This window comes from Ostrinia furnacalis, unplaced genomic scaffold, assembly GCF_004193835.3.
Source record: "Ostrinia furnacalis isolate ACB-3 unplaced genomic scaffold, ASM419383v2 OfSCF7032, whole genome shotgun sequence".
NCBI lineage: Eukaryota > Metazoa > Arthropoda > Insecta > Lepidoptera > Crambidae > Ostrinia > Ostrinia furnacalis.
Genome location: NW_021137271.1, coordinates 195,532 through 223,383, shown reverse-complemented (window position 1 = coordinate 223,383; position 27,852 = coordinate 195,532). Strand labels below are relative to the sequence as shown.

At 41.7% G+C, this 27,852-nt stretch overlaps 2 protein-coding genes across 6 annotated transcripts in view; one reads left to right on the top strand and one right to left on the bottom strand.

Annotated features, from left to right (window-relative positions):
- The first annotated feature begins 8,718 nt into the window (after positions 1-8,718).
- Positions 8,719-14,831, top strand: LOC114363236 (activin receptor type-1-like). 4 transcript variants are annotated; one of them, XM_028318911.1, is made up of 3 exons: positions 8,719-8,869; positions 12,493-12,703; positions 14,235-14,831. In XM_028318911.1, exons 1-3 carry the CDS (start codon positions 8,844-8,846, stop codon positions 14,385-14,387), a joined length of 390 nt encoding a protein of 129 aa, XP_028174712.1. In that variant the 5' UTR covers positions 8,719-8,843; the 3' UTR covers positions 14,388-14,831. The 4 variants fall into 4 exon arrangements, with proteins under 4 accessions (XP_028174712.1, XP_028174708.1, XP_028174711.1 ...); XM_028318907.1 differs by lacking the exon at positions 8,719-8,869 and adding an exon at positions 9,513-9,663; XM_028318910.1 differs by lacking the exon at positions 8,719-8,869 and adding an exon at positions 10,211-10,359 and having other exon boundaries at positions 12,491-12,703.
- A 4,824-nt stretch (positions 14,832-19,655) lies between these two features.
- The window catches only part of LOC114363231 (tubulin beta chain-like), a 31,369-nt gene continuing 23,172 nt past the window's right edge, over positions 19,656-27,852 (bottom strand). For both annotated transcript variants that reach the window (XM_028318899.1, XM_028318898.1), the window contains exons 2-3: positions 25,920-26,028; positions 19,656-21,217 (exon numbers count right to left, since the gene is read on the bottom strand). In XM_028318899.1, the coding sequence (XP_028174700.1) occupies positions 20,010-21,217; positions 25,920-26,028 (1,317 nt within the window). In that variant the 3' untranslated portion in view covers positions 19,656-20,009. The remainder of the gene's footprint in view (positions 21,218-25,919; positions 26,029-27,852) is intronic.

The following is a 27,852-nucleotide window of genomic DNA, read 5'->3' as shown; positions in this document are numbered from 1 at the left end:
ACCCTAATTTAATTATTAATATCAATAGTATAAGTAATTTTTACTAACCCTATAAGTCTGCTTCTCATTACTAGCATGCCGTGGAAACACGTTATAGGATTACTATCTTGCTTAACACCATTGTAAATTAAGTATTAATCTAACCAAATGATGTAATCTGTTGTGTTTTCCAATAAAATAAAATAAAAAATAAAATTTATTCCAGAGCTTCTACATGGCCCTTCTCTACAAAAACCTAGTCGGCGAGCGGGTTCTCTCAGTTGAACTGGAGTCATCCCAGGCGCTTCTATTCGCGCACTGCACTGCTTTGCGAAGGCAGCCGGTGCCGGGGGCTGTTACCCTGTATGGAGTGAACATGGATGAGGAACCAGCCAGGCTGTCGTTGAAGCTATCGCAACGGGAGGACGGCGGGGATATCCTGCAGTTTATACTGAGCCAGGATGAGGACGGGTGAGTTATTTTTTAAAGTCTTGAACTGGAGTCATCCCAGGCGCTTCTATTCGCGCATTGCACTGCTCTGCGAAGGCAGCCGGTGCCGGGGGCTGTTACCTTGTATGGAGTGAACATGGATGAGGAACCAGCCAGGCTGTCGTTGAAGCTATCGCAACGGGAGGACGGCGGGGATATCCTGCAGTTTATATTGAGCCAGGATGAGGACGGGTGAGTTATTTTTTAAAGTCTTGAGCTGGAGTCACCCCAGGCGCTTCTATTCGCGCACTGCACTGCTTTGCGAAGGCAGCCGGTGCCAGGAGCTGTGACCCTGTATGGAGGGAACATGGATGAGGAACCAGCCAGGCTGTCGTTGAAGCTATCTCAACGGGAGGACGGCGGGGACATCCTGCAGTTTATACTGAGCCAGGATGAGGACGGGTGAGTTATTTTTTAAAGTCTTGAGCTGGAGTCATCCCAGGCGCTTCTATTCGCGCACTGCACTTCTCTGCGAAGGCAGCCGGTGCCGGGGGCTGTTACCTTGTATGGAGTGAACATGGATGAAGAACCGGCCAGGCTGTCACTGAAGCTATCGCAACGGGAGGACGGCGGGGACATCCTGCAATTTATATTGAGCCAGGATGAGGATAGGTGAGTTGAGATTTGTGAAATGGAACGAGCTATGCTCGCACACCGCCTCTGTGGTCTAGTGGTAAGACCACCTGCTTCAGACGCAGAGGTCCCGGGTTCGATTCCCAGTGGGTGCAGATTTTTCTGTTCGGTTTGGTTGGTGGTAGGGCTTGTTCTAAGCCCGCCTGGCTAAATATCACCATCTTACCTAAGTCTGTCGCCATAACAACAATGTTAAAAGCATTGTTGTGTTCCGGCAGTTAGACGTAAGATAGCCAGTTCCTCCGTGGTTGAGGATTCCGGGTGAAGCTCGCTTCCACCTTCGGCCTGATCATCACTTACCATCAGGTGAGATACAGGCCAAGAGCTTCCTCGTTGTGGATAAAAAAAAAAAACTACACTGCTCTGCGCCGACGGCATATGCCTGGAGCTATTACTCTGTCTGTATGGAATGAACATGACTTTCACTGAAGCTGTCTTACCGGGACTACGGCGGGGACATCCTGCAGTATATTATATTGAGCCAGTTATTAAGATTTTTGTTGAAGTCTTAAGCTGGAGTTCCAGGCACTTCTATTTGCGGAATATACGGCGTTGCACCGATGGCCGGGGCTGGCATTTGGGACTGGGTTGTTGGAATATAAATGAGGCAGAATGAATGGGTGAGGGTGGAAATATGCTGCTGTATATTTCCAGCCTATTTGAGGTTTTTTAAAGTTAGTTTACTGGATTAATTTTAATAAAAATTTTGAAGAAGGATTATCAAATGCCATGTTATGAGGGTTGAGGCTATCAATACAAGCAAAAACCAGCTGTGAGGTAGCTAGTAGAGGTGGGCGCCGATATAAAATTGGCCGGCGGCGGCGCNAAATAAAGAATGTTTGACTTCGACTTTAATAATTATGCTCTTACATAATTATAAATAAACTAGCTTTCCGCCCGCGCCGCTTCGTCCGCGTGGAATTTTTTGGTTTTTATATAACCTATTACACTCAGATATAATGTGGCTTTCTATTGGTGAAAGATTTTTTAAAATCAGTTCAGTAGATCCCGAGATTACCCCTTACAATTTAACAAATATACAAACACACAAACTTTACCTCTTTATAATATTAGATTATAGATAGGTAATTTGAAACCCTATTTTGTTTTATTCTTTTTTTTATTTTACTGTAAGTAAATGCTAAATAGTAAATATTAGTTTGGATTGTAAAATATCCTACTAATATTATAAAGGCGAAAGTTTGGATGTCTGGATGTCATGANGTGTACCTAATGGGATAACTGTTTAAAAACACGATTAGATAAATTTTGCTCTATGGATAAAAATCTTAAAGTTACCTCTGATTTTTTAGCATTATACGACCGTGGTTTATAATAATCTATATATATGAAAGAAAGTCGTGTTAGTTACTCCACTTATAACTCAAGAACGGCTGAACCGATTTAGCTGAAAATTGTCAGGGAGGTAGTTTAGAGCCAGGAGAAGGACATAGGATACTTTTTATCCCGTTCGACAGCATTCCCGTGTGACTTGACATGAAACGTCAGTCACTATAAAACGTGGTATAACAAAAAAGAATCAGACTTGGAATAACAAAACGTAAATGACAGCTATGTAATGCCATTAAGGCGGAACAAAGTTCGCCGGGTCAGCTAGTAAATTCTATAAAATCACAATGATATCAGTATTTACCTCTTTGATTTACTGACTTGTTTAGATTTACAAAAATTAAATATTTGTTATTAACTTTTAGATAATAATTTGAATGGCGCTTACGATGTTTAGTTACGAGCTCTTTGATGGACTCAGATATTATAGATAACGTTTAAAAAATGGCTCGCTCGTTTTCATACATTTCATTCTATTTATTTAACCTATCCATATTTATGTGCGGAAACGTCACAAAATCAGAATAAATTTTAATTTTTCCATCCCGCATCATAAAACTAAAAAATCAAAAGTAAAATTTAAATAGTAAATATTTTTCATAAACAAGCTTTTGATGCTGTAAAAAGAACAAAATAAAACATAAATTCTTTCAAACCCATCAACTTNATTTTATTATTTTTACCCTAATTTAATTATTAATATCAATAGTATAAGTAATTTTTACTAACCCTATAAGTCTGCTTCTCATTACTAGCATGCCGTGGAGACACGTTATAGGATTACTATCTTGCTTAACACCATTGTAAATTAAGTATTAATCTAACCAAATGATGTAATCTGTTGTGTTTTCCAATAAAATAAAATAAAATAAAAATAGAAGCTTGGTGATTCTAGCACCCGTAGGAAAATAAAAAAAAAGTTTACCAATAATACTGCGGTAGGTGTAGTTTTCGATTTCGTTGTAAAAAGATAATACCACCGATCAAAGGCCGAGCTGCATATTCATAAAATGTAAGAAAATTTTATTTTCATGTTTATTTAACCTTTAAGATTTTTATATTTTATAAGTATTCAAACAATTAGATAATAGCGTTAAAAACATTTAAAAATCGTATGAGAACGTTCTCGACTTCTCCGCGGACGAAGTCGCGGGCAAAAGCTATTTGTAAAATAATTAGACTAAATTATTAAAAGTGCCTACCCAAAGTCATTATTCCACGCGGACGAAGTCGCGGGCACAGCTAGTTAAATAATAAACACTTAAAATGAACTCATAAATTGCATTCTTGTTAAAATTATTCTTGGAAAACATTGGTTTTAGGCTTTACTTGCTATAATATTAACAAGACATGAGTGCCAATGACTGTGGCTGTACTAAATGTATGGAAGCTGGAAACATTGAATTTTCGAATGAATCCAGTTTATTTTGTAACCTATTATTGGTACTGTTAGATAGAGCTCGTGAAGCACTTTCAGGATCAGTAACCAGTTTTTAAATATCTTGTATACTTTTTAATATTATGTGGTTTTACTAAATGTATGGAAGCTGGAAACATTGAATTTTCGGATAGATCCAGTTTATTCTGTAACCTATTATTGGTACCGTTTGAAAGAGCTTTTGAAGCACTTTCAGAATCAGTAATCAGTTTTTCGATATCTTGTATAGTTTAGAAATAATCGAGTGAGATCACTTAACGTTTCCACCCTGTATACAAATGAACGTATAAAATGAGTTTATTTTTAAAAGTATAGGTACAGGGTGGAAACGATAGGTGATTTCACTTGATTTTTAATTATACAAGATATCGAGAAACTGTTTAATGTTCCTGTAAGTGCTTCATGAGCTCTTCAAAACAATAACAATAATTAGGTCAAAGAATAAACTGGATCTATGCGAAAATTCAATGTTTCCGAATTTCATACTAAATGTATGCCGCCAGCCATACCTACCATATTAGAAGTGTTAATTTTTTAAATTTAAATTTTTAATTGAGTAATATATAATAATCAAACAACAAACTCGTAAATTGCATTCTTATTTAAATAATTTACGGAAAACATGATTTTAGGTTTAACTTGCTATAATATCATCAAGAGATACTAATTAATAATTACTAAATAAACAGATAAAGGGGACGGCATTAAGGCACTCAGAATTCTCAGAAACCATTGATTTCGTGTTTGTTTATAACTGTATTAAATGTATGAAAGCTGGAAATATAGGTTTTTTGAATAGATTCAGTTCGTTCTTAAACATATTGATGCCGTTTGCAAGGTCTCATGAAGCACTTTTTCAGTAAGTAACCATTTGTTCGACATCTTGCATACCTACTGTAAGAAATATTCGAGTGAGATCACTTATCGATTATTTTCGTCATCCTTATTTGTATTAAATTTAATTAAAATACACTAAGGCTGGGATGCACCACCTAACTTTGACCCTAACACTTAACTACTACTAACTTTTATGTTAGACAGATTTTTGACATCCAAAATTTTGATGTCAATGTTAAAGTAAGACAGTGCAACACGGCCTAACAAATGTATCGTAGACAGTACTTTTTATTTTCTTCATAAATCTTTCTTTTCTTTGTAAAGCTATCTACAAACTTTTATTTTCTTTGACATCTGGAGTTGTAAGATCTTGCAACTTAAAATTTACTTACTTCCCGTTTTCCCATTAAGCTGAAATTTTGCATGTCTACACAGGCATGCAAAATTTCGTTTCATTTCGCACTAAATAATTTAATTTACACGTGTTTTCATGCGATGGCCAAGTCAATAGTTTTTAGTCGGCCGTTTGGTGTAGTGGTTCGAAACGGACTACTATTCCGGAGGTAGCGGGTTCGATTCCCGCACAGTACAAACATTTGTGTGCATGAACATATTTGTTTGTATTGGACTGGGTGTTTTCTATGTATATTAAGTATGTATTTACAAAAAAAAAAAAGTATTTAAGTATGTTTATATCCGTTGTCTAGTACCCATAGTACAAGCTTTGCTTAGTTTGGGACTAGAAGCGCAGTGTAAAATGTCCAAGGATATTTATTATTTATTATTTAATATATTTATGTACAACGTTAATGATTTCCTGGACTGGACTTGGTATTACCTACATGGATCTCACAACTTTTTACCGTAGAACAACTGAGTAGTGAGACTTGGTTTTTTGACAAGTATTGTTTTTGATGGGTTTGTATTACAGAACGCATGTGTACCTAATGGGATAACTGTTTAAAAACACGATTAGATAAATTTTGCTCTATGGATAAAAATCTTAAAGTTACCTCTGATTTTTTAGCATTATACGACCGTGGTTTATAATAATAAATTCTATAAAATCACAATGATATCAGTATTTACCTCTTTGATTTCCTGACTTGTTTAGATTTACAAAAACTAAATATTTATTATTAACTTTTAGATAATAATTTGAATGGCGCTTACGATGTTTAGTTACGAGCTCTTTGATGGACACAGATATTATAGATAACGTTTAAAAAATGGCTCGCTCGTTTTCATACATTTCATTCTATTTATTTAACCTATCCATATTTATGTGCGGAAACGTCACAAAATCAGAATAAATTTTAATTTTTCCATCCCGCATCATAAAACTAAAAAATCAAAAGTAAAATTTAAATAGTAAATATTTTTCATAAACAAGCTTTTGATGCTGTAAAAAGAACAAAATAAAACATAAATTCTTTCAAACCCATCAACTTATTACTTTACTCAATTTAAAGATTAAAAACTTGTCGCGGGATTTACTAGTGTAAAAAATACATTAATTACGTAACTTGATTTTGCTAAAAGTCAGATCTGAGAAAAAATCAAATAGGTAAATTATACATTATTTCTTTATTATTATGTATGATGGTACTGTCTTAGGTACGATACAACTACGGATTAAGATCGTTTAGTCGACGCAGCGTTGAAATTGTACAGATAAATGCAGTTTGCGCACTCACTACGCGACGTCAAGCAATAAAAACCTAAAATTCGAACGCCAACTTTTTGCTACAACGCTCTTAACCCCTTTACCGATAGTGGCTGAATGGTTGCCACCATATTTTGAACTTTATTGAGATGATATAAGGTTTAAAACCAATTAAAAATATTTTTCTCTATACTGATTAAAGGGTTGTAAGTGATATTAGTATCCATAGCTTGTGAGTAATAAATATTACTTTTTTTCTCTGCAGCTGTGGCTGATAACGCATTTCCACCCGCTGGGCTCCCTCTACGAGCACTTAACCCGCTGCACGCTGACGCGCCACCAGATGATGGTCATGTGCCTGTCGGCCATCAACGGGCTGTTACACTTGCACACGGAAATACACGGCACACAGGTAGGACTCATATTTGGGTACTATTTTAATTTTAATAGTCTACAAATAAAAAAAAACTTTAAACTTAGGGAAATTAGGGATACCATATTTCACCCTTACTAATAAATAAAAATGTTGTACACACGGCCACACAGTTAACTATCCATTTCCGTTTTTGCTCTCGCTCTCATCAAATGGTAATTCTTTGCGATAGAACGAGACGACATAACAGGCAACGGATAGTTAACACTGTTGCCGATGGTACAAGCGTTGAACAGTAGTTTAAAAATGATATTTCCATACTAAACGTCACTAAATTAGATTTCAACGCACGTATAACTTTTATTAGTAAGGGGGCTTGTGTTTACCAGTTGGCGCTGCTGCGTGCTGGTCTTATATAATTTGACAGTGGCACAAACTAGTGCGTGAAAATATGGTAGCTCACCATATTGATATTAGTCTTCAATCATAATCAGAGTCTTTTATTGAACTTGAAAATGAGTTTTGAGTAAAATTGATTTACTCATAATTGGCGTTTTTAATTCAAAATTGAATTCAAATGTAGTGCAAATAATCAGAATATTATTAGTAAACAAGTTATTTACCATTTCCACCATCCAGGGTAAACCAGCGATCGCCCACCGAGACATCAAGTCCAAGAACATCCTCGTCAAAGTCAACGGCGAGTGCTGCATCGCTGACCTCGGGCTCGCGGTCACGCGCCAACACATCGCCACGCAACAACACCACCACTCGCGGCAGGGCACCAAGCGGTATATGAGCCCAGAACTACTTGAGCAAAGGTGAGTTTCTTGGTATACCAGCTGACCTGCACCAGGTTTCTTACAGTTTCACCAGGTTCAAGTTACGAAGCTAGTAGGTAACTTCCACCAAAATGAAGAGAGAGGAGAAGAGAAATGCAGCACATGGTACACATCACATCGCCACGAAGCAGCAACACTGACGTCAGGGCACCAAGAGGTACATGAGGTGAGTTTCCCAAGGTCTGGTTTCCACCAAAGCCGAGAGGAAAGGACACGACTTATCTTTCATATCTTAGCCCAGAGCCCGGAACTACTGGAGCAGAGGTGAGTTTCATAAGACCAGGTTTCCACTAAACATAAAGTCCAAGAACATCCTCGTGAAAGTCAACGGCGAGTGCTGCATCGCCGACCTCGGGCTCGCCGTCACGCGCCAACACATCGCCACGCAGCAACACCACCACTCGCGGCAGGGCACCAAGCGGTATATGAGCCCGGAACTACTGGAGCAGAGGTGAGTTTCCCAAGGATTGACCTTCTTGGTACCAGGTTTCCATCAACTTGGAGGAAGAGAGATGAGAGACGAGAGTAGGCGATAAAGCTAGCAGGTCATTTCTACCAAAGCGAAGAGCGGGTCTATATTTCCACCAAAGTGGAGAGGAGACGACGATACGGGCCGCTCTCGGCAGCACGGTCCACGCAGCAACATTACCACTCGCGCTAGGACACTAAGCGGTACATGAGTCCAGAGCTACTTGAACAAAGGTGAGTTTCTTAGTATACCAGCTTTCCTGCACCAGGTTTCGGCGAAGCTAGCATAACTTCCACCAAAATGAAGAGAGAGGAGAAGAGAAATGCAGCATATCACATCACCACGCACCACCACTCGCGCCAGGGCACCAAGCGGTATATGAGCCCGGAACTACTGGAGCAGAGGTGAGTTTCTTAGTATACCAGCTTTCCTGCACCAGGTTTCTTACAGTTTCACCAGGTTCAGGTTACGAAGCTAACAGGTAACTTCCACCAAAATGAAGAGAGAGGAGAAGAGAAATGCAGCATATAATATCACCACGCACCACCACTCGCGGCAGGGCACCAAGCATCAAGCGTATATGAGCCCGGAACTATTGGAGCAAAGGTGAGCTTCATGAGACCAGGTTTCCACTAAACATCAAGTCCAAGAACATCCTCGTGAAAGTCAACGGCGAGTGCTGCATCGCCGACCTCGGGCTCGCCGTCACGCGCCAACACATCGCCACGCAGCAACACCACCACTCGCGCCAGGGCACCAAGCGGTATATGAGCCCGGAACTACTGGAACAGAGGTGAGTTTCCCAAGGTCTGGAGCAAAGATTCATGAGACCAGTAGTCTTATTCACGTAACAAAACTTCAAGGACAACAAATCGCTGAGTTGCAATCGTCGAGTTTATCGTTCTATCGAAATGACCCTTGTGAATACGGAATTAGAACTTTTTTTTCAATGGGACTACTTCTAAATGTCTGTTTAGAAGTCGTTCTGTTTTGACTGTGTGTCAAAATGCGTGAATTAGGCCACAGGTTTCCATCAACGTGGAGAGGAACCAAGAGATGTGCAGTGAAGTTAAACTGCTGGAGCAGAGGTGAGTTGCTTGGTACCAGGTTTCCAACAAAGTGAAGAGAGAGGAGAAGAGAAATACAGCACATCGGCACGCAGCATCACCACTCGCGGCAGGGCACCAAGCGGTATATGAGCCCGGAGCTACTGGAACAGAGGTAAGTTTCTTGGTATACCAGCTTTCCTGCACCAGGTTTCGGCGAAGCTAGCATAACTTCCACCAAAATGAAAAGAAAGGAGAAGAGAAATGCAGCATATATCATATCACCACGCACCACCACTCGCGGCAGGGCACCAAGCATCAAGCGTATATGAGCCCGGAACTACTGGAGCAGAGGTGAGCTTCATGAGACCAGGTTTCCACTAAACATAAAGTCCAAGAACATCCTCGTGAAGGTCAACGGCGAGTGCTGCATCGCCGACCTCGGGCTCGCCGTCACGCGCCAACACATCGCCACGCAACAGCACCACCACTCGCGGCAGGGCACCAAGCGGTATATGAGCCCGGAACTACTGGAACAGAGGTGAGACTACAAGCAGAGTAAATACAAATGAGTAGGTCATCTTCATGGGCATATTGCTACGACACCGACCGTGTCGTAGCAATATGCCCAAAAACAAAACACATTGCTCGTGACGTGACATCAATGATGACAGCAGCGACGTAGTACTATATATTATTCGAACGTTGGGTACTGATATCGCAGTGGATAATGAGCACACATTTTGATTACTTTGTGTGTGTGAATATCTAATTTTCTTATGCAAAACTGAGTTTAAAACTCGGGCCATTAGTTGGCATCTCTCTAGATCTCTGCTGGAGCAGAGCTGAGTTTCTTGGTACGAGGTTTCCACCAAAGAGGAGAAGAAAGGAAGTAGGCGATAAAGCTAGCAGGTTATTTCTACCAAAGTGAAGAGCGGGTCTATATTTCCACCAAAGTGGAGAGGAGACGACGATACGGGCCGCTCTCGGCAGCACCACCACTCACGTCAGGACACTAAGCGGTACATGAGCCCGGAACTACTGGAGCAAAGGTGAGTTTCATGAGACCAGGTTTCCACTAAACATCAAGTCCAAGAACATCCTCGTGAAAGTCAACGGCGAGTGCTGCATCGCCGACCTCGGGCTCGCCGTCACGCGCCAACACATCGCCACGCAGCAACACCACCACTCGCGCCAGGGCACCAAGCGGTATATGAGCCCGGAACTACTGGAACAGAGCTGAGTTTCCCAAGGATTGACCTTCTTGGTACCAGGTTTCCATCAACTTGGAGGAAGAGAGATGAGAGACGAGAGTAGGCGATAAAGCTAGCAGGTCATTTCTACCAAAGCGAAGAGCGGGTCTATATTTCCACCAAAGCGGAGAGGAGACGACGATACGGGCCGCTCTCGGCAGCACGGTCCACGCAGCATCACCACTCGCGGCAGGGCACCAAGCGGTATATGAGTCCAGAGCTACTTGACCAGAGGTAAGTTTCTTAGTATACCAGCTGTCCTGCACCAGCTTTCCATCTAATCGAAGATGAGACGAGAGGTGTTCGACGAAGCTAACAGGTAAATTCCACTAAAATGTAGAGAGAGGAGAAGAGAAATGCTGCATATCATATCACCACGCACCACCACCCGCGACAGAGCACTAAGCGGTATATGAGCCCGGAACTACTGGAGCAGAGGTGAGACTACAGACAGACTAGATACAAATGAGTAGGTCATCTTCATAGAAACGCACCGAGCGCGGTTTTTATGTGAGCGCGCCAATACGTACGCGGCGCGCACGCACTCACTGACAAAATTTAGCGTGGATTAGCGGGGTGTTGTGCCGAATTTTGTCAAGCAGTTTTGAAAGCAGAAAGATGCAGCTTCATGAGACCAAGTTTTCATCAATGTGGAGGAGATGGAGACGAGAGGTGTGCGACGAAACACACAGGCTATTTCCATATGTGGAATCTAGCAAGCTGCTTCCACCAGTGGAGAGGAGATGAGAGAATGTCCACGCAGCACCATCCAGCAAATCGCTGAGTTGCAATCCTATCGAGTTTATCTTTCTATCGAAATGACCCTTGTGAATACGGATTTAGAACTTTTTTTTCAATGGGACTACTTCTAAATGTCTGTTTAGAAGTCGTCCTGTTTTGACTGTGTGTCAAAATACGTGAATCAGGTCACAGGTTTCCATCAACATGGAGAGGAACCAAGAGATGTGCAGTGAAGTTAAACTGCTGGAGCAGAGGTGAGTTGCTTGGTACCAGGTTTCCACCAAATAAAGTGAGAGGAGAATTGAAATACAGCACATCGGCACGCAGCATCACCACTCGCGGCAGGGCACCAAGCGGTATATGAGCCCGGAACTACTGGAGCAGAGGTGAGTTTCTTGGTATACCAGCTTTCTTGCACCAGGTTTCGGCGAAGCTAACAGGTAACTTCCAACAAAATGAAGAGAGAGGAGAAGAGAAATGCAGCATATATCATATCACCACGCACCGCCACTCGCGGCAGGGCACCAAGCGGTATATGAGCCCGGAATTACTGGAACAGATGTGAGTTTCTTAGTATACCAGCTGTCCTGCACCAGCTTTCCATCTAATCGAAGATGAGACGAGAGGTGTTCGACGAAGCTAACAGGTAAATTCCACTAAAATGTAGAGGAGGAGGAGAAATGCAGCATATCACATCACCACGCACCACCACTCGCGCCAGGGCACCAAGCGGTATATGAGTCCGGAGCTACTTGAACAGAGGTAAGGTACAATTTGATTTTTGCGGATGAGCGGGAAGCACAAAAGATCCCAATGGGTCTACGTGCTCTGCGCTCATGCGCGGCCCTAAATAAAATAAGATAAGGTATAACATGTGTTTTTTAAACCTCTTTTCGAATTTCGTGGTGGCGGAGGCGCGGGCAACACAGGCTCGATCTCGAAGCCAGCGGGTAAATGCGCGGCGTTATCTTGTGTCGTCAAGCTGATTGTTTATGTTCGCGAACGTGTAATATCAGAACAATGGCTACGCATTATCTTGATTCTTTATTCCTAACGCGCGAGTGTGTGCACCGCTTGTCACCCGCTGCCGCGCCGTTGTTTTCAAGAGCTGCCCTCGAAATTCGAGATAATGGCCTAAGGAGTAGATTCACCAAAATAGTCCATTAGACAAGACATCATGTACACTAAATACTTTTAGTCGACCTATAGTTTCCGGTTGTCACCTATGTTTTTTTAATCTAAAGGACTTTATGAGTATGTTGTTGCAGGTTGCAATGTCGCGTCGTAGATTTCCACAATATGACGCTGCGTCGTGAAATAATGTTGTCTCGTAGCATAGTGCACAAGTGCCCTAATTCACCCATCTTATTTTCCAGCATAAACCTGGAATGCTTCGAGTCGTTCCTGAAATGCGACATATACGCGTTCGCGCTCGTCCTGTGGGAAGTGTGCAGACGCGTGCGGCCCGCCCACGAGTACCGCCCGCCCTACTGGGAGCTGGCGCCGTCGGACCCCAGCTTCGACGACATGCGCAAGATCGTCTGTATTGATGCTGCCCGCCCTACGCCGCCTGCTGATGACCACCCGGTGAGTATACGCAGCCGCCTGCACTGGAACCGTCGCCCTAGTACCGCCGCCCTAGCACCGAAGTACCGCCGCCCTAACACCGAAGCACCGCCGCCCTAGCCCGCCCTAGCACCGAAGTACCGCCGCCCTAGCCCGCCCTAGCACCGCCCGCCCTACTGGGAGCTTGCGCCGTCGGATTCGTCGAAGCACCGCCGCCCTAGCACCGAAATACCGCCACCCAGGCACCGAAGCACCGCCGCCCTAGCACCGAAGCACCGCCGCCCTAGCATCGAATTACCGCCGCCTTAGCCCGCCCTAGTACCGCCGCCCTAGCACTGAAGTACAGCCGCCCTAGCCCGCCCTAGTATCACAGCCCTAGCACCGCCCGCCCTACTGGGAGCTGGCGCCGTCGGATCCAAGCTTCGACGACATGCGCAAGATCGTGTGTACTGATGCTGCCCGCCCCACGCCGCCTGCCGACGACCACCCGGTGAGTATACTAGTCTACTAGCCCGCCCTAGCACCGCTGCCCTAGCCCGACCTAGCACCGAAGTACCGCCGCCCTAGCCCGCCCTAGTACCGCCGCCCTAGCACCGAAGTACAGCCGTCCTAAACCGCCCTATCACCGCCTTAGGCGGCCCTAGTACCACCGCCCTAGCCCGCCCTAGTTCCACCGCCCTAGTACCGCCGCCCTAGCCCGCCCTAGTACCACCGCCCTAGCCCACCCTAGTACCGCCGCCCTAGCACCGCTGCCCTAGCCCGCCCTAGCACCGAAGTATCGCCGGCCTAGCCCGCCTACGAGTACCGCCCGCCCACGAATACCGCCCGCCCTACTGGGAGCTTGCGCCGTCGGACCCGAGCTTTGACGATATGCGCAAGATCGTGTGTACTGACGCCGCCCGCCCTACGCCGCCTGCCGACGACCACCCGGTGAGTAAACACAGCCGACAAACGTTTTCACCAGTTGGCGCTTTCGTATTGGCATAAGTTAAAAACTTACGCCCGTATTCACAGACGATATTTGCTTAAGTGAAGCAGAAAATCGAAAGCACATCGTTGAATAGAGCTCTGTGATTGGTCCATGTGTCACCCTGTGCCTCCACGCACACTGTGAAACCTCATAGTAATGTTTGTGAATACGGGTGTTAGCCATCGTATTAACATAAGTTTCCACCAGTTGGCGCCTTCCTATTATTGATATAAACTTTCGCCAGTTTGCGCTTTCGTATTGACTACCAGTTAGTGCCCTCCTATTGATATACACTTTCACCAGTTGGCGCCTTCATATTAACATAAGTTTTCACCAGTTGGCGCCTTCATATTAACATAAGTTTTCACCAGTTGGCGCCTTCATATTAACATAAGTTCTCACCAGTTGGCGTCTTCATATTAACATAAGTTTTCACCAGTTGGCGTCTTTATATTAACATAAGTTTTTACCAGTCGGCGCCCTCGTACTGCATTAGTTTTCACTAGCTGTCGCCACTGGCTGGAGACTAAATACCCTGAAGATGGTAATTTTCTAAGGCACGTTTTATCTTTCTTTCCGCAGACAATGGTGGGCATGGCGAACCTAATGCGCGAATGTTGGCACGCTAGCGCCTCAGTGCGGCTGCCGGCGCTGCGCGTCAAGAAGACGCTGCTCAAGCTCGCCGCCGCCGACCCCGCCGTGCGCCTGCCCGCCGCCGGCGAGGACGCGGTATAATGGACTTTAACTTGTGAGCAAGAGAGACTATAATTGATTGTAGCGTAGTCCAACGAAGTCGGGATGTGACTCTCAACCTTGTTATGTGAGTGGTGGGGACCGTTTTTGATTGGAACGCAGTATAGTGGACCTTGTGTAGTCAGCGGGAGAGACTGTTTTTGAATGTACTCCGATATGTAAAATAGACAATCTGCGAGGTTGTCGCGTCACTCTCAACGTTGACCTATGAGTGTTACTGTTTACAGACTGTTTTTGAATCAAACGTATTTTGATACTCGCCGCCGGCGAGGACGCCGTGTGATTGTCGACGCTATGTAGTGAGCGGGAGAGACTGTTTTTGATTGTAGCAAATTTTTTAATTTTCTATCAGCGAAGAGGTTGCCATGTGACTCTCAACCGTAACTAGTGGATGTTAGAGACTGTTTTTTGAATGAATCTTAATTTGATACTTGCCGCTGCCGGCGAGGACGCGGTATAATGGACGTTGTGTAGTGAGCAGGAGAGACTGTTTTTGATTGTAGCACATTTTGGAATTTTCTGTCAGCGAAGAGGTTGCCATTTAACTCTCAACCGTAACCAGTGAGTGTTAGAGACTGTTTTTGAATGTCACGTATATTGATACTCCGACTCCGCCGTGCGCCTGCCCGCCGCCGGCGAGCACGCGGTGTAATGGACTTTAAATCGTGAGCAAGAGAGACTATAATTGATTGTAGCACATTTTGGATTTTTCTCCCGCGGCTCTGTCGTCGAAGAGGTCGCCATGTGACTCTCTACCGTAACTAGTAGGTGTTAGAGACTGTTTTTTGAATTAAACGTACTTTGCTAGAGTCGTTGCCAAGAGAGTCGCGACCTTATTCTAGAGAAGTTTCTGTGACACAACCTTGTTTTGAGACAGATTTTGTGTGTAATGGTGTAGCGACATCTATCGACTCGCCCCTAGAGATTTAGTGGTAATCATCAACCAACAGATGGCGCTGACACATGAGTTACTACGGCATATTCCACCGCGCGTACAATCCTGCATCGCAGCATCGCGTTTCAGAATTATCATTATGTTCTTACAGTAGTTTAATTTTCCATTTTTTTTATCCACAACGAGGAAGCTCTTGGCCTGTATCTCACCTGATGGTAAGTGACGATCAGGCCGAAGGTGGAAGCGAGCTTCACCCGGAATCCTCAACCGCGGAGGAACTGTTATGTTATGGAAAGGAATGCTGTTAACATTGTTGTTATGGCGACAGACTTAGGTAAGATGGTGGAAGCTAGCCAGGCGGACTTAGAACAAGCCCTACCACCAACCAAACCGAACAGAAAAATCTGCCCCCACTGGGAATCGAACCCGGGACCTCTGCGTGTGAAGCAGGTGGCTTACCACTAGACTTGCTAACTTAAAAATAATACGTTCATCGTAAATTAATTCCAAAGCATCATGATACACTCGCAAATAGACGTAAAATAAATAAGTTGAAATAAAATATCGTTCCCTTTTGTATGCGTGATTAAAATTTGTGGAATAAATTCATACAGTGTATATTATTTTTCGGGCAATGTTATTATTACACAAATGTTAAATATGATGTTTTATGACATAGAAGCTTTACATTTTTGATATGTTAGTTGCTTGCTATTTATAGCGTTATTCTAAGGTTTTAGTTAGAGTTTAAATTAATTACAGTAATTTGTTAAAAGAATTATGAAAGCATTTCGTATGATCATTTATTTCATTTTGCAAATGTTTGTTGTTCAATTTTGAGAATTTTGTTAAAATTCATGAATCTTTGTTGCTACTATAGATTAGATTTTAAATTAATTTAAAATAAATTCGAGATAAAATGATGTCAAAATCTTATAAACGCGAGAGAAATGAATCTGTCGCTCTCACCAACTATTATGTATATGGATTAGTTACTTAAATATTAATGTGCCGAAATAGTATTGTAATTTACATTTAAGATTGTATAAATAAGTGTAAGTTTACTGTATAATATAGTTGATAATAAAATTGTGGATTTTGACAAGCTCTTGTAGCGTACATATTAATAACGTCACTTTTAATAAGTCAATTTGGTAGTTGTATCAATTAATCGATTTATTTAAGAGATGTGAAAGCATTTTCATCATCAGTCGGACTAGGATGCACGCCGTAACAAAATCTTATCGGTGATTTTAGATGACAAACGTATGAGTTTATCGCGTAAAATCGATAAATGGTGCGATAAAAGCTTATCGTGGCGCATATCTTAGACCTACATGCCTTTTATTCTCCACCAAAGGAGCACGACCCCCTCTAGTTTGCCAGAGGCATCCATTTCTTGCTATAAAGTATTAAAATCCACAATTTTACTGTAGTTGTAAGTAAAACTTAACAAAACGAATGTTGCATTATTTCTACGTTGCGTTGCCATATTTTGTATCGTGTATTATAACTGTTTACTTAGATGGGCAGCTTGTTATTTTTTAACGCTTTGATTTGTCGATAGCATAATTGAGTTGAGCTATAGGGTCCAGTGATTTTTTTAAAACGTTATTTTTCGTCTTTAAAAAATCCATGGGCTTTAAGTAATATTCTAATGTGTTATGAAAAAAGGGCTATTTCTATTGTTGCTATATTTAAAGCTGTACGTTAATTCAATTGTTTGTATGATTTTTTCTTTACATCAATTTAAGAGGAAGTTTAATTATGATATGAATATTTGTATTTGGTACTTATGACTAATTATAATGTGAAAATGGATTAGAAATAGGTATCAATACTATTGATTCAGATTTAAAAACTGAAGTATTAATAGAAGAATTGTAATATTATGATAAAAAAAATACTATTGATTCTGTAGCAAACGCACCACGATTAACAGGCGATTGGTGGCTTCCTGCTACACCTGGATCAAACCGTAGAAGGCTTGCCGGTAAAAAGGGATCGATGTTCTGTACGAGCAGTACGCAATGACAAAATACTATGCACTCACGTACCTTGAGCAGATCGTTGACAGTTCCACCTCGAGTATGGGCAGCAGCAGTTGGGAATTCCTTCGGTTTCTAGCACATTTGGGCGTGTAGACGATGAGGTAAGTTGAGATCACATGGGAGGGTGACTAGCACACGCGTCGACGGGCCCGTTAGATTACGAATAGAAGATGGCGATGTGACCGGTGCGGCCTCCAAAGCGTGACTGCCCTCAAGTTGTCAATAAAAATCCAACTCGAAGGACGGAGCGCATAAGCAGCCTAGTTTGACTGCGTTTTGTCACTACATTGATACTTATGCAGAGACATCGATACCCGCGATTATTATGAAAATTAAACGAAAAGTTACGATGACGGAACAGATTCAGATTTAAAAACTGAAGGAAACCTTGTAATCTATATATATAAAAGAAAGTCGTGTTAGTTACTCCACTTATAACTCAAGAACGGCTGAACCGATTTAGCTGAAAATTGTCAGGGAGGTAGTTTAGAGCCAGGAGAAGGACATAGGATACTTTTTATCCCTGTCGAAATAAAAAAAAGTCTGCTTATTTATTGCCATTAAGGCGGAACAAAGTTCGCCGGGTCAGCTAGTATTATGATAAAAATATTATATACTACGTCCAGAGGAAAAAAGTGTTTGTATACATAATAGCATTTACAAAATAATATTAACCATTGAAGCGATGTAACCGCCTAGCTAGACTATTTATTTGCTTGTCGCTTCGTCAAACGTAGGGTCTTGTCGATGTGCCTTTATGAATATTTTTCCTGCAAAGGAGAAGTAGTGTTATAGTAAAATTTTCTAAAGCCTGGTCCGTGAGCACGTAGAATTTTGTCCAATGACCCCAAGCTACCCATCCTTATCGCTCGCGCGTAATTATGTTGCTGTCGCGCTCGCACACTCACTGCGGGCGCGCGTCGCACAGTCGCGACAGCAATATAATTACGCGCGAGCGATAAGGATGGGTAGCTTGGGGTCATTGGACAAAATTCTACGTGCTCACGGACCAGGCTTTACTAAGGTTTGTAAGAATCTCTACATATACGCAATAATCACTTGTTGGATCCTCACTTTAGATGTAACTCGTTGTGGGGTGGCCACAGTTTCTGATCTGTGAACATGTGACGGTAGTACTTATTTTTATTGTAATTTTTCGGTGTTTGTTTGTTACTTCTTTAGACAAAACAACGGGACGGATTTTGATGAAAATGCGTTGATTTATTTTAAAGTGATAACTTGACATTTAATCTTAGAAAACTTAGGTTAACTGAATGTTTGTGTTTCTAGATATTGCAGATTTTTTGCTTTGTTATATCTATTATTACATTTTTGGCTTAAAATAATCTTAAAAATAATACTAAGAGTTCTAAAAACTACTTTCATATCGTTACAGCTCGGCTATGTGGCCACCCCTTTAGTTATAATTATATTAAAGTTATATTATTCGTAATAAGTCCGCTGTCGTGCATTTAATGTTGTATTGAGTTATTAAAAGACAATATTTCAACATAAAAACTAACTACATAACGGTAACCTGGCTTTACAACCTTTGGTTAATGTTAGCAACAGTATTTTACTTGCTAATCAAACATTTTGGCCATTTTTATGCCAGAATCCGCGGGAAAATCTTGCCTCACTCGCTGGTTTTTTTTTTGAAAATATTTGACTCGAGAAATCTCATTGTGCATAGATCGTTTCATCCACGAAGACGCGCTCCACCATTCTTCCGCTAATGTTGGAGTATTATCGGTACACGCTAAATTAAAATTACCCATGTGAGTGGCACACATACACTACAATAATGCCGCTCGGATTGCTCGGATCAAACTCCCCGCACCCCGCGCGACCGAGACCAAAAATTGGTGGGGCGCGTCTTCGTGGATGAAAGATCTATATAAATAAACTGTCTCTAAAAGCGACATCTAGCGAACAATATGTTTTTTTTCATGGGTTGTAAAGTCGAGGTTTTCTCCAACAGCGGTTAAATTAACGGTAGACTAGAGATTGTGTTCACAATAGTGTAAATATGGTATAAATAAGTCGGTCATAAGTGTACAATATTATTGTAATGCGGACGCGTCGAGAGAGTAAAATAAATATTTGTCTATTAGCTTGCGTTTATTTTCCTTCACTTTATCATCTAGAAGTACTGCAAATTCCTCGGGACCACAATGGACCCTAATCGTTAAAAAAATCTTCAGCTGTCGTTTAATTTCGGTGAGATTTCAAAATAAAATGTCGAAGGTTTTGTTTAAAACATTTAATTATAAATTAATATATAAAAGCATACAAGACATTACAATAACTTAAGCTAAGAAATGCACAGATTGGTACGTTCCTTATGAATTTCTGACTCTTAGATATCTATAAAATTCACTTTTAAAAACAGACTTCGATATAATACTATTCAATATAATATTATAAAATATTATTTATTATTATCATTTGCACTCTTACGGCGCGTCAACGGCGTTGACGGATAACAGTGCGAGAGGTCCCACGAAGAGTCACGATGCTTTGGTTTTACAGAAGATATCTTAGCCTCTAATTTTCGAAAGTGTAGAAGTGAGATGATGCGGGAAGCCTGACCGCACTTATATGACCAGCATTTTTGACATCACAAACGGTGAAACGCGTCCCAACACGCGGCCTTCTCTAGTCGTGCTGCTCGTCCTGCGCCAGCTCCTCCATGTCTTCCTGGTCGAACTCCGTGTCGTCCTCCGCCGTCGCCTCCTGGTACTGCTGGTACTCCGACACCAGGTCGTTCACGTTGCTCTCCGCCTCGTTAAACTCCATCTCGTCCATACCCTCCCCAGTATACCAATGCAAGAACGCCTTACGCCTGAACATAGCCGTGAACTGCTCCGATATCCTCTTGAACAACTCCTGAATGGCCGTCGTGTTACCGATAAACGTAGACGACATCTTCAACCCCTTCGGAGGAATATCGCACACCGCCGTCTTCACGTTGTTCGGAATCCATTCCACGAAGAAGCTGCTGTTCTTGTTCTGAATCGACAGCATCTGCTCGTCGACCTCCTTCATGGACATGCGTCCACGGAAGATGGCGGCGACGGTGAGGTAGCGGCCGTGGCGCGGGTCGCAGGCCGCCATCATGTTCTTGGCGTCGAACATCTGCTGGGTGAGCTCGGGCACGGTGAGCGCGCGGTACTGCTGGCTGCCGCGGGAGGTCAGGGGAGCGAAGCCGGGCATGAAGAAGTGCAGACGCGGGAAGGGGACCATGTTCACGGCCAGCTTGCGGAGATCCGCATTCAGCTGACCGGGGAACCGCAGACACGTGGTCACGCCGGACATCGTGAGTGAGACTAGGTGGTTGAGGTCTCCGTAAGTGGGGTTGGGCACTTTGAGGGTTCTGTAGCAGATGTCGTATAGGGCTTCGTTGTCTATGCAGTAGGTTTCGTCTGTGTTTTCGACTAGCTGATGGATGGAGAGGACGGCGTTGTAGGGTTCGACGACGGTGTCTGACACTTTGGGCGAGGGGACGACTGAGTAGGTGTTCATGATTCTGTCGGGGTATTCTTCTCTGATTTTGGAGATGAGGAGGGTGCCCATGCCGGAGCCGGTGCCGCCGCCGAGGGAGTGCGTGAGTTGGAAGCCCTGGAGACAGTCGCAGTTTTCGCACTCCTTGCGGACGACGTCTAGGACCGCGTCGACGAGCTCGGCGCCCTCGGTGTAGTGTCCCTTGGCCCAGTTGTTGCCGGCGCCGGACTGGCCGAAGACGAAGTTGTCTGGGCGGAACAGCTGGCCGTAGGCGCCGGAGCGCACGGCGTCCATGGTACCGGGCTCCAGGTCGAGGAGGATGGCGCGGGGCACGTACTTGCCGCCGTTCTCCGCCGTCGCAACTGGAAACAAGGAAAGGTACGTTTTAATAAGTTATAGACTGCATGCTCCTTCAGGGAAATTACTTTTAAAGTGGACCATAGATCATGACATCATAAAGGTAGCAGGAAGGCGCTGGACGCAGGCCGCTACCAACCGGGCGATGTGGAAGTCATTGAGGGAGGCCTAAGTTCAGCAGTGGACGTCCTATGGCTGAGATGATGATGATGATGATAGATCATGAAGAACATTGCTGAGAATCACTTATAAAGACACGAAACCACAAGATTCATTATGACGGCCTTATTTGGGACACGTAGTTGTAGATTTTAAAGCAGTTGAAAGGTAAAACCTTTCGATAGGTTGGTAAGGTAAATTAATATGTTTTCGAAAGTTTAGCATTTAACAGTTTAAGTATTTTTACTATTTTCAAGGCATTAACAACATATTTTATCAAGGTCCCTCCAATTACTGTCTACTTCTAGAGTGACAGTTTCGTATGACCTTTATCGGCCAGCCTTGAGTGAAAAAGGTTAGAAAAGCTGCAGGGCATTAAATATTAATTGGAAAGTGTCGTGTGTTCTCAGACAGCTGTAGAATATACCTAAGTAGTGTAGGTTTTTTCCCTCGAATTCAAATATGCGTCAACTATCTCGCTTAATAATAGGTTAATTAATAAGGTGCCCCAGACAAAGTAATTCAACTTCCTTCTGTTTACAGACTTCAAAAAACTTGTAAAGGAACTAGCTAGGTAGTTCTAGGACACATTCAGCAAATCAGCTTTTTATTCTCCAATAAAACATCTAACCTTGTGTTTCTTTCTTTCTAGGTCTGTAAAAACTACAATAAACCAGCCAGCTGGTTAGCCGGCGGTTGCAGATAACAGTGGGGTAAGTTAAGTTTTTGAATACAACATTATCATTTGCACTCTTACGGCGCGTCAACGGTTCCTACCTTAGTTAGTTATGCTTTTAGTTAAGTAAGTAAGTTTGTTTATGTTATGCTTTATGAATGCAGACGAGGCTAAATCAGATATTATTCGTTCAGATCTGTGGCAAAGTTTTCGTGACTTCGTAAAGGATAAAAAAGTCAAAAAGACGTTGCTAACTGAATACATCCTAGAGATTTATTGTGGTTTTAAAAGAATTTAATTAACATCAATCTAATTAATATCCCTTACGTCAAAAGCCTTAATGATTTGCCGCTTCACTTAGCCCGTGAAAGGTCAAAGAACTAAATAAACTGCATCATTTCATCAAAGAACCAATGAGAACTTCTCGCGAATGGTATCTGTAACACGGTGTTTTACCGTGTTTTATTTTTAATTGGTTTCTTGGGAACTATTTGTGGTGTCTTACTAGAGGAATTTAAGTTAATACATCGATATTTTTAAAATAATCACACCAACCACTAATGGTGGTATAGCTGGATCAGAGGCATAACTTGAAAACAGATTTCATAGGCTGCCATATTATCCTAGGCCTTCTTAGGAACCATTTTTTATGTTCGCACTGAATTATGAACGTGGACTATGTGATTGATCATTGCTTCTCTAGCATTTTGTAAACTACGCCTTCGGGGCGTATAAAAGCAGATTAATAACATGCAGATTTGCAGAAATAAATTACTTTTATGACTTGCTGATACTGTCTAAATAAAAAGGACTTGAAATTAAGTGAAATGAGTTCAATTATAACGCTGCAATACGCTATGCGAGTGTATGAATAATAATGAAAGTACTGTTAGCGAACGGTGCGCCGCGCTGCGGTCAGTAAGCCGATCGCCCGATCGCAATCGTTGTGGCTTGATCATTTTACTAGATATTGGTTTTATGGATATTGTAATAATGAAACTGTTGTCTTGGGCTGAGAAGGACGACTCAGTAACAGGATTTTTTATGAACTCTTTGTCTTGGATATTGTTATAATGAAACTATTGTCTTGGGCTTGGAAGAAGACAGAACATACGAGTACTTAGTAACAGGAGTTCTTTATCCTGTTACAATGTTTTAAAGTTCAATGTTCTTCTTACAAACTGTAACTTTGTAATTTGAAAGTTTTGTGAATTTGGTAACTTCTTGCTTCTTCTCATCACTTCCCCCACAAGCTAGCTATAGCTAATTGAGTTAGGTTTAGATGATATCCAAATCTCTGACTTTTGACAATGTTTTAAAGTTCAAGGTTGTCACTAAACTGAGTAAACTGTAACTTTGTAACGTGATAGTTTCCTGAATTTGATAACTTCTCATCACTTCCCAATATGTTGTCCCGAAGAGCAGATGGTTAGGCAAGCTACTTCATTGAGTTAGGTTTTGGTGCTTAGCAAAGAGCCTACGGTTACACAAACAAATAATTTTAAATTATTTGACAAGCTATCGGATCGATTGAGCCAATACATGTGTCAGAGGCGTTTAGGGGCTTGTTAGTCCTTTAAAGGTACCTTTATCTCACAGTGTAAAAGAAAACTAAATTAAGCTTATTCTGCTTCTCAAATAAAGATACATTTTATAATAATATGTAACCAACTCCGAGGTTAAATCAAACACTGAAGCCATTGTTTGTCTGGATACCATTCCAGGATAGCTTAGTCACCATTCGTTTCCACAGTGGCTGTAGTAACTCTATAGAATATAGAGCTAGCTTGTTCGCTAATAAACCCAATCAGAGACGGTTGAGCAGTCTCATAGGAAAGTTAAAACTGTCTTTAAGACAGGAGTGTAAGTGTAATGGGTACTTGAAAAGTTCATACTTACTTAAGTAGAAAATGAGCACAAGCTAAAAATCTCAATTCAGACACTGGGGATATGTCTGGGTAGAAACTGGCGATATTCTAGTAGCATTGAGTGAGTGAAATGAAGAATATTCAACTGAACGTTCAAAAACTTCACTAAACTCATTTATTTTTTGGAAATAAACTTAAAAAGCGTTTTTACACCTCCCAGTATAACTTTCAAAAACCTTACCACTGCTTCGCGACAGTAAATGGGCCAGTCCAGTGCTGAGAAGAAACAGCGCAAGAAACTCAGTCAAGTTCAAAATAAAATGACTTGATTTGCATCAAAATTAACTGTGTTGCACCAAACAGACAATGCATTTTTTTTATAATATTTACATAAAATAAGCAACATCGAACTTTTTTGCTGCAGAAGCCGCGATATGAAGTGTCTTATCTAGCTTTTATAAGACTTCTCGTGTCTTACAACATAACCCTTCTATAACACCAAAGCATGTTACAATAGAGGACAATGGCATGTTACAGCGGATTAAGACTAATTAATTCCGAAGCGGGGTCATCGCTCTGGTAAGTGCTTAGCCAATTGCCGTCCGCGGTAGAGCACAGATTAGTGAAGGATTACAACGACAGCTTTAAGGCGATACACATGCAAATAAAACCTCAGATTAGTAATTGGTAAAACGGAAAAGTGGCGTGCAGGTTTAGGCTGAAATGCACCATCTTACGATTTCGAATGCACCAGGTGGTGGGTTCGAAATGTAGGTTATTAAAATGTCATCATGCTTTTTTAACTTTAACAAACGTCAAGAGTCCATCAAACTCGTGTTTGCTTATGCTGGGTTGCACCATCTTACTTTATCTTTGACAAACGTTAAAACTCCATACAAAAAACACCGGTTATCGTCAAAGTTACGATCAAAATTAGGTGGTGCAACTCAGCCTTAGTTTGCAGTCTGCTCACAACCATGGAAAACTGCGTCAGCTATGCGAGCAAAGCTAAACTTGTCTTGATCTGCATTAACAACAGCATGTGCAAGTAACTGTCGCAATGAGAATACACCTGCATGCAATTTGCATCATAATATGCCTCAATTCCCAAGTAAGTTTTTCGTGCTAGAGGTAGGCAACTGGCATGTGTGTCGCCGCCTATGTTATTTTATAAGTTGCAAACGATACGACGATCTGGGAAAAGTAGTGCTCTGTTATGAATATCATTAGAATTAATTCAGAACGGCACTGTATTAATCAACCGCAGAAATGTGGGTACAACTACAAGCTCGAGTGAGTGCAACAAGGTACAGAATAATTAAGATTTATTGGAACGAATGTAAATTAATAATACTAGTACCTATTATTGAAAGTGTATTGAACGAGAAAATTTCTTTCAGTTGTCTCGGTGTCAATTCGAGTAAAATTAAATGTCAATTAAGCTGTTAGTTTTTTAACGATTTCATAAGTCAAAGTGTTTAATGTTTGTTTCGTGCCATTTACGAGAAAGACCGTAAACTACAGGCACAACGAAGTAAGATCAGGTTTAGGAAAAAGTAGCTCAGTTAAGAATAATATTGCTGTCCACACAATAAAGCTAGTAGTGGCTAGTTGGAATCCAAAATCCATAGGGCAAATGGAAGAGCGTTAACTTTACCCTCTAATCCATGGGATAGCATAATTGAGAGCAGAGGATGGATGCCCGGATGATAAAAGCGATAAAAGAGAAATATCTCTTACGTAAGAGTCTTATATGACTTATGAGAGACTAACGCCCGTATTTACAAACGTTACTAAGGTCTCTCAGTGCGCGTGGACTCACAGGGTCACATACGAACCAATCACAGAGTTTTATTCAACGATGTGCCTTCGATTTGCTGCTTCACTTAAGCAAGCATCGTTTGTGAATACGGACGTTACGCTCAAGTGAACTGCCGTTAGCTGAGACCCTGATCTTACGTCTAGCAGTTGACGACTACCTTGTCTTAGATGATGACGACTTACCAGAGGCCTCATTGTAGTAGACGGAGATTCGCTCGAGCTGTAGGTCGCTGGTGCCTCGATACACGCCGGCCGGGTCGATGCCGTGCTCCTCCGATATGATCTCCCAGAACTGAGGAAGAAGAAAGGTATCGTTAGTGTGTGGAATTACGCTTAGGTGGAGCTGTGGTTCTGGATTGACGCCCTAAACTCCATGGAACTGCTCCCTCGAAAGGTATAGTCAAACAATTTTAAACGTCTATCCTCCTGTAAGTATAAATGTCATATTTTTAAGTCCAACTTTTGGACAACCTTTTGCCACGTACTTGGACAATCATTTGGAGTATTGATACTTTGATAGTAGCCGCCTCCTGACAATTTCATAGTTGGGGCGCTACAATGTTGGACAACTACAAGAGCTATGGCAAGTAATCTGGTGACAACCTAGTAGGTGCTTTAGTTAGGAGGATATAAGATGTCATTTCTTTAATTTACGAATAGTTTTCAGGATTCTTTGTTCATAATAATGTAGAACTAGAAGAGTTATAAGTAGGCTACATTTATTTTCCCCTTTGAGGTCCCAGAGACAGATTGTCACTGTGTTCCTGTAGTCTCAATAAGGAATATCAATATGAAAACATTATTTTTATAGGACAAAATATTTATTATTAGTCATTGCATTGGTGCTATCTCCAATTATGGCGCGTATTCAATAGGTAAATGCACCACTCCATAATTATGTACCTATTGATAACAATCGTTCTCTTTTTATAGTAGTCATTGTATCTAATTACAAAATCAATATGAGACACTAATGTTATTGTATTGCCCTACTTCCAAACATAAATGTACCATATTAAACTAAGGTATTGTCTTCGTGAGGGTAAGAAATGAGGTCACCAACAACTTTGACCTGGGACCTGGTGACACTTTAAAAATCTTAACAAGTTTTATCTCTGACCTTAACAGGCATTCTGAAGCAATAGAACCTATTTTGATCTATGTCTTTTCGTACAATCAGGGTTCTACCTTTTTCTGAGAATGGTAGCGCATTTTCTTACATAACTTTTCAATTCCTATCATTGGAGGTCCGAAAATATTTCTCATACAATTTGATACCATAATGATCATTCTTCATAAAAAATTTAAAACCTACATATTTAAAAACATAATCATTGATATTCATAATATCACTAATCATACACTTAGTTTTTACTAATATTTGTTTTCATATATTTTTCTATACTAATGATCGAAACTCATAATCATTCGAATAAATAACTATAATATTCATAAATGTGATGTATCCTAATATTTGTTTTCATAAATTTATTACTCATAAGTGTATTTATCCATATTATTGAAAATCATGATGTCTATATTCGTATTAAATCGTATTTTAACATTAAATTAATTTGAAATGGTCCAAAACAGGCAATATTTTGTGCCACAAAACTAACGTGACAGAAACGAATCGCTGCAAAACCGACTCCACGTAGTCTTGTCTGCCCTACCCCTAGAGTGTAATTTAAAAGCCGGAGGCGCGGAGGGAGGGCAGCCCTCGCCCGCTGTAACGAGGCTCAGGCGCCCGGGTGAGCTGGAGCGGCTGAGGCTGGTCGCCGAGGCGCCGAAGGCGCCGATGGCGATCCAAAAAGCCGAAGCTGCGGAAGCAAGCGTGGGTGCCTGAGCCTCGTTACGCAAGGGCGGAAGGGCTGCACATCCCGCAGCGCCGGAGACGAGGAGATACCAATGCATGCTGCATGCTCTGCATGCTTATCTACTCTATTAAATTATATGTATATGATTTTTTTAAAGATACGAGTATGTCTGTTATAAAGTAAATTATTCTGAACAACAACATTATGAGTTGAAGTATGTTCTTAGTAACAACATTATTAATTAAAACAATATGATCAATGAATGTTATGAAGAAAAAAGATCTGAAAATAAAAATTAT

Excerpts from the sequence above, each read along its gene's own strand:
- LOC114363236 (XM_028318911.1), top strand. The coding sequence starts at position 8,844 with ATGAGCCCGGAACTACTGGAACAGAG. Across the intron at positions 8,870-12,492 it reads CCGGAACTACTGGAACAGAG|CATAAACCTGGAATGCTTCG; the intron begins GTGAGTTTCCCA and ends CTTATTTTCCAG. Across the intron at positions 12,704-14,234 it reads CGCCTGCTGATGACCACCCG|ACAATGGTGGGCATGGCGAA; the intron begins GTGAGTATACGC and ends TTCTTTCCGCAG.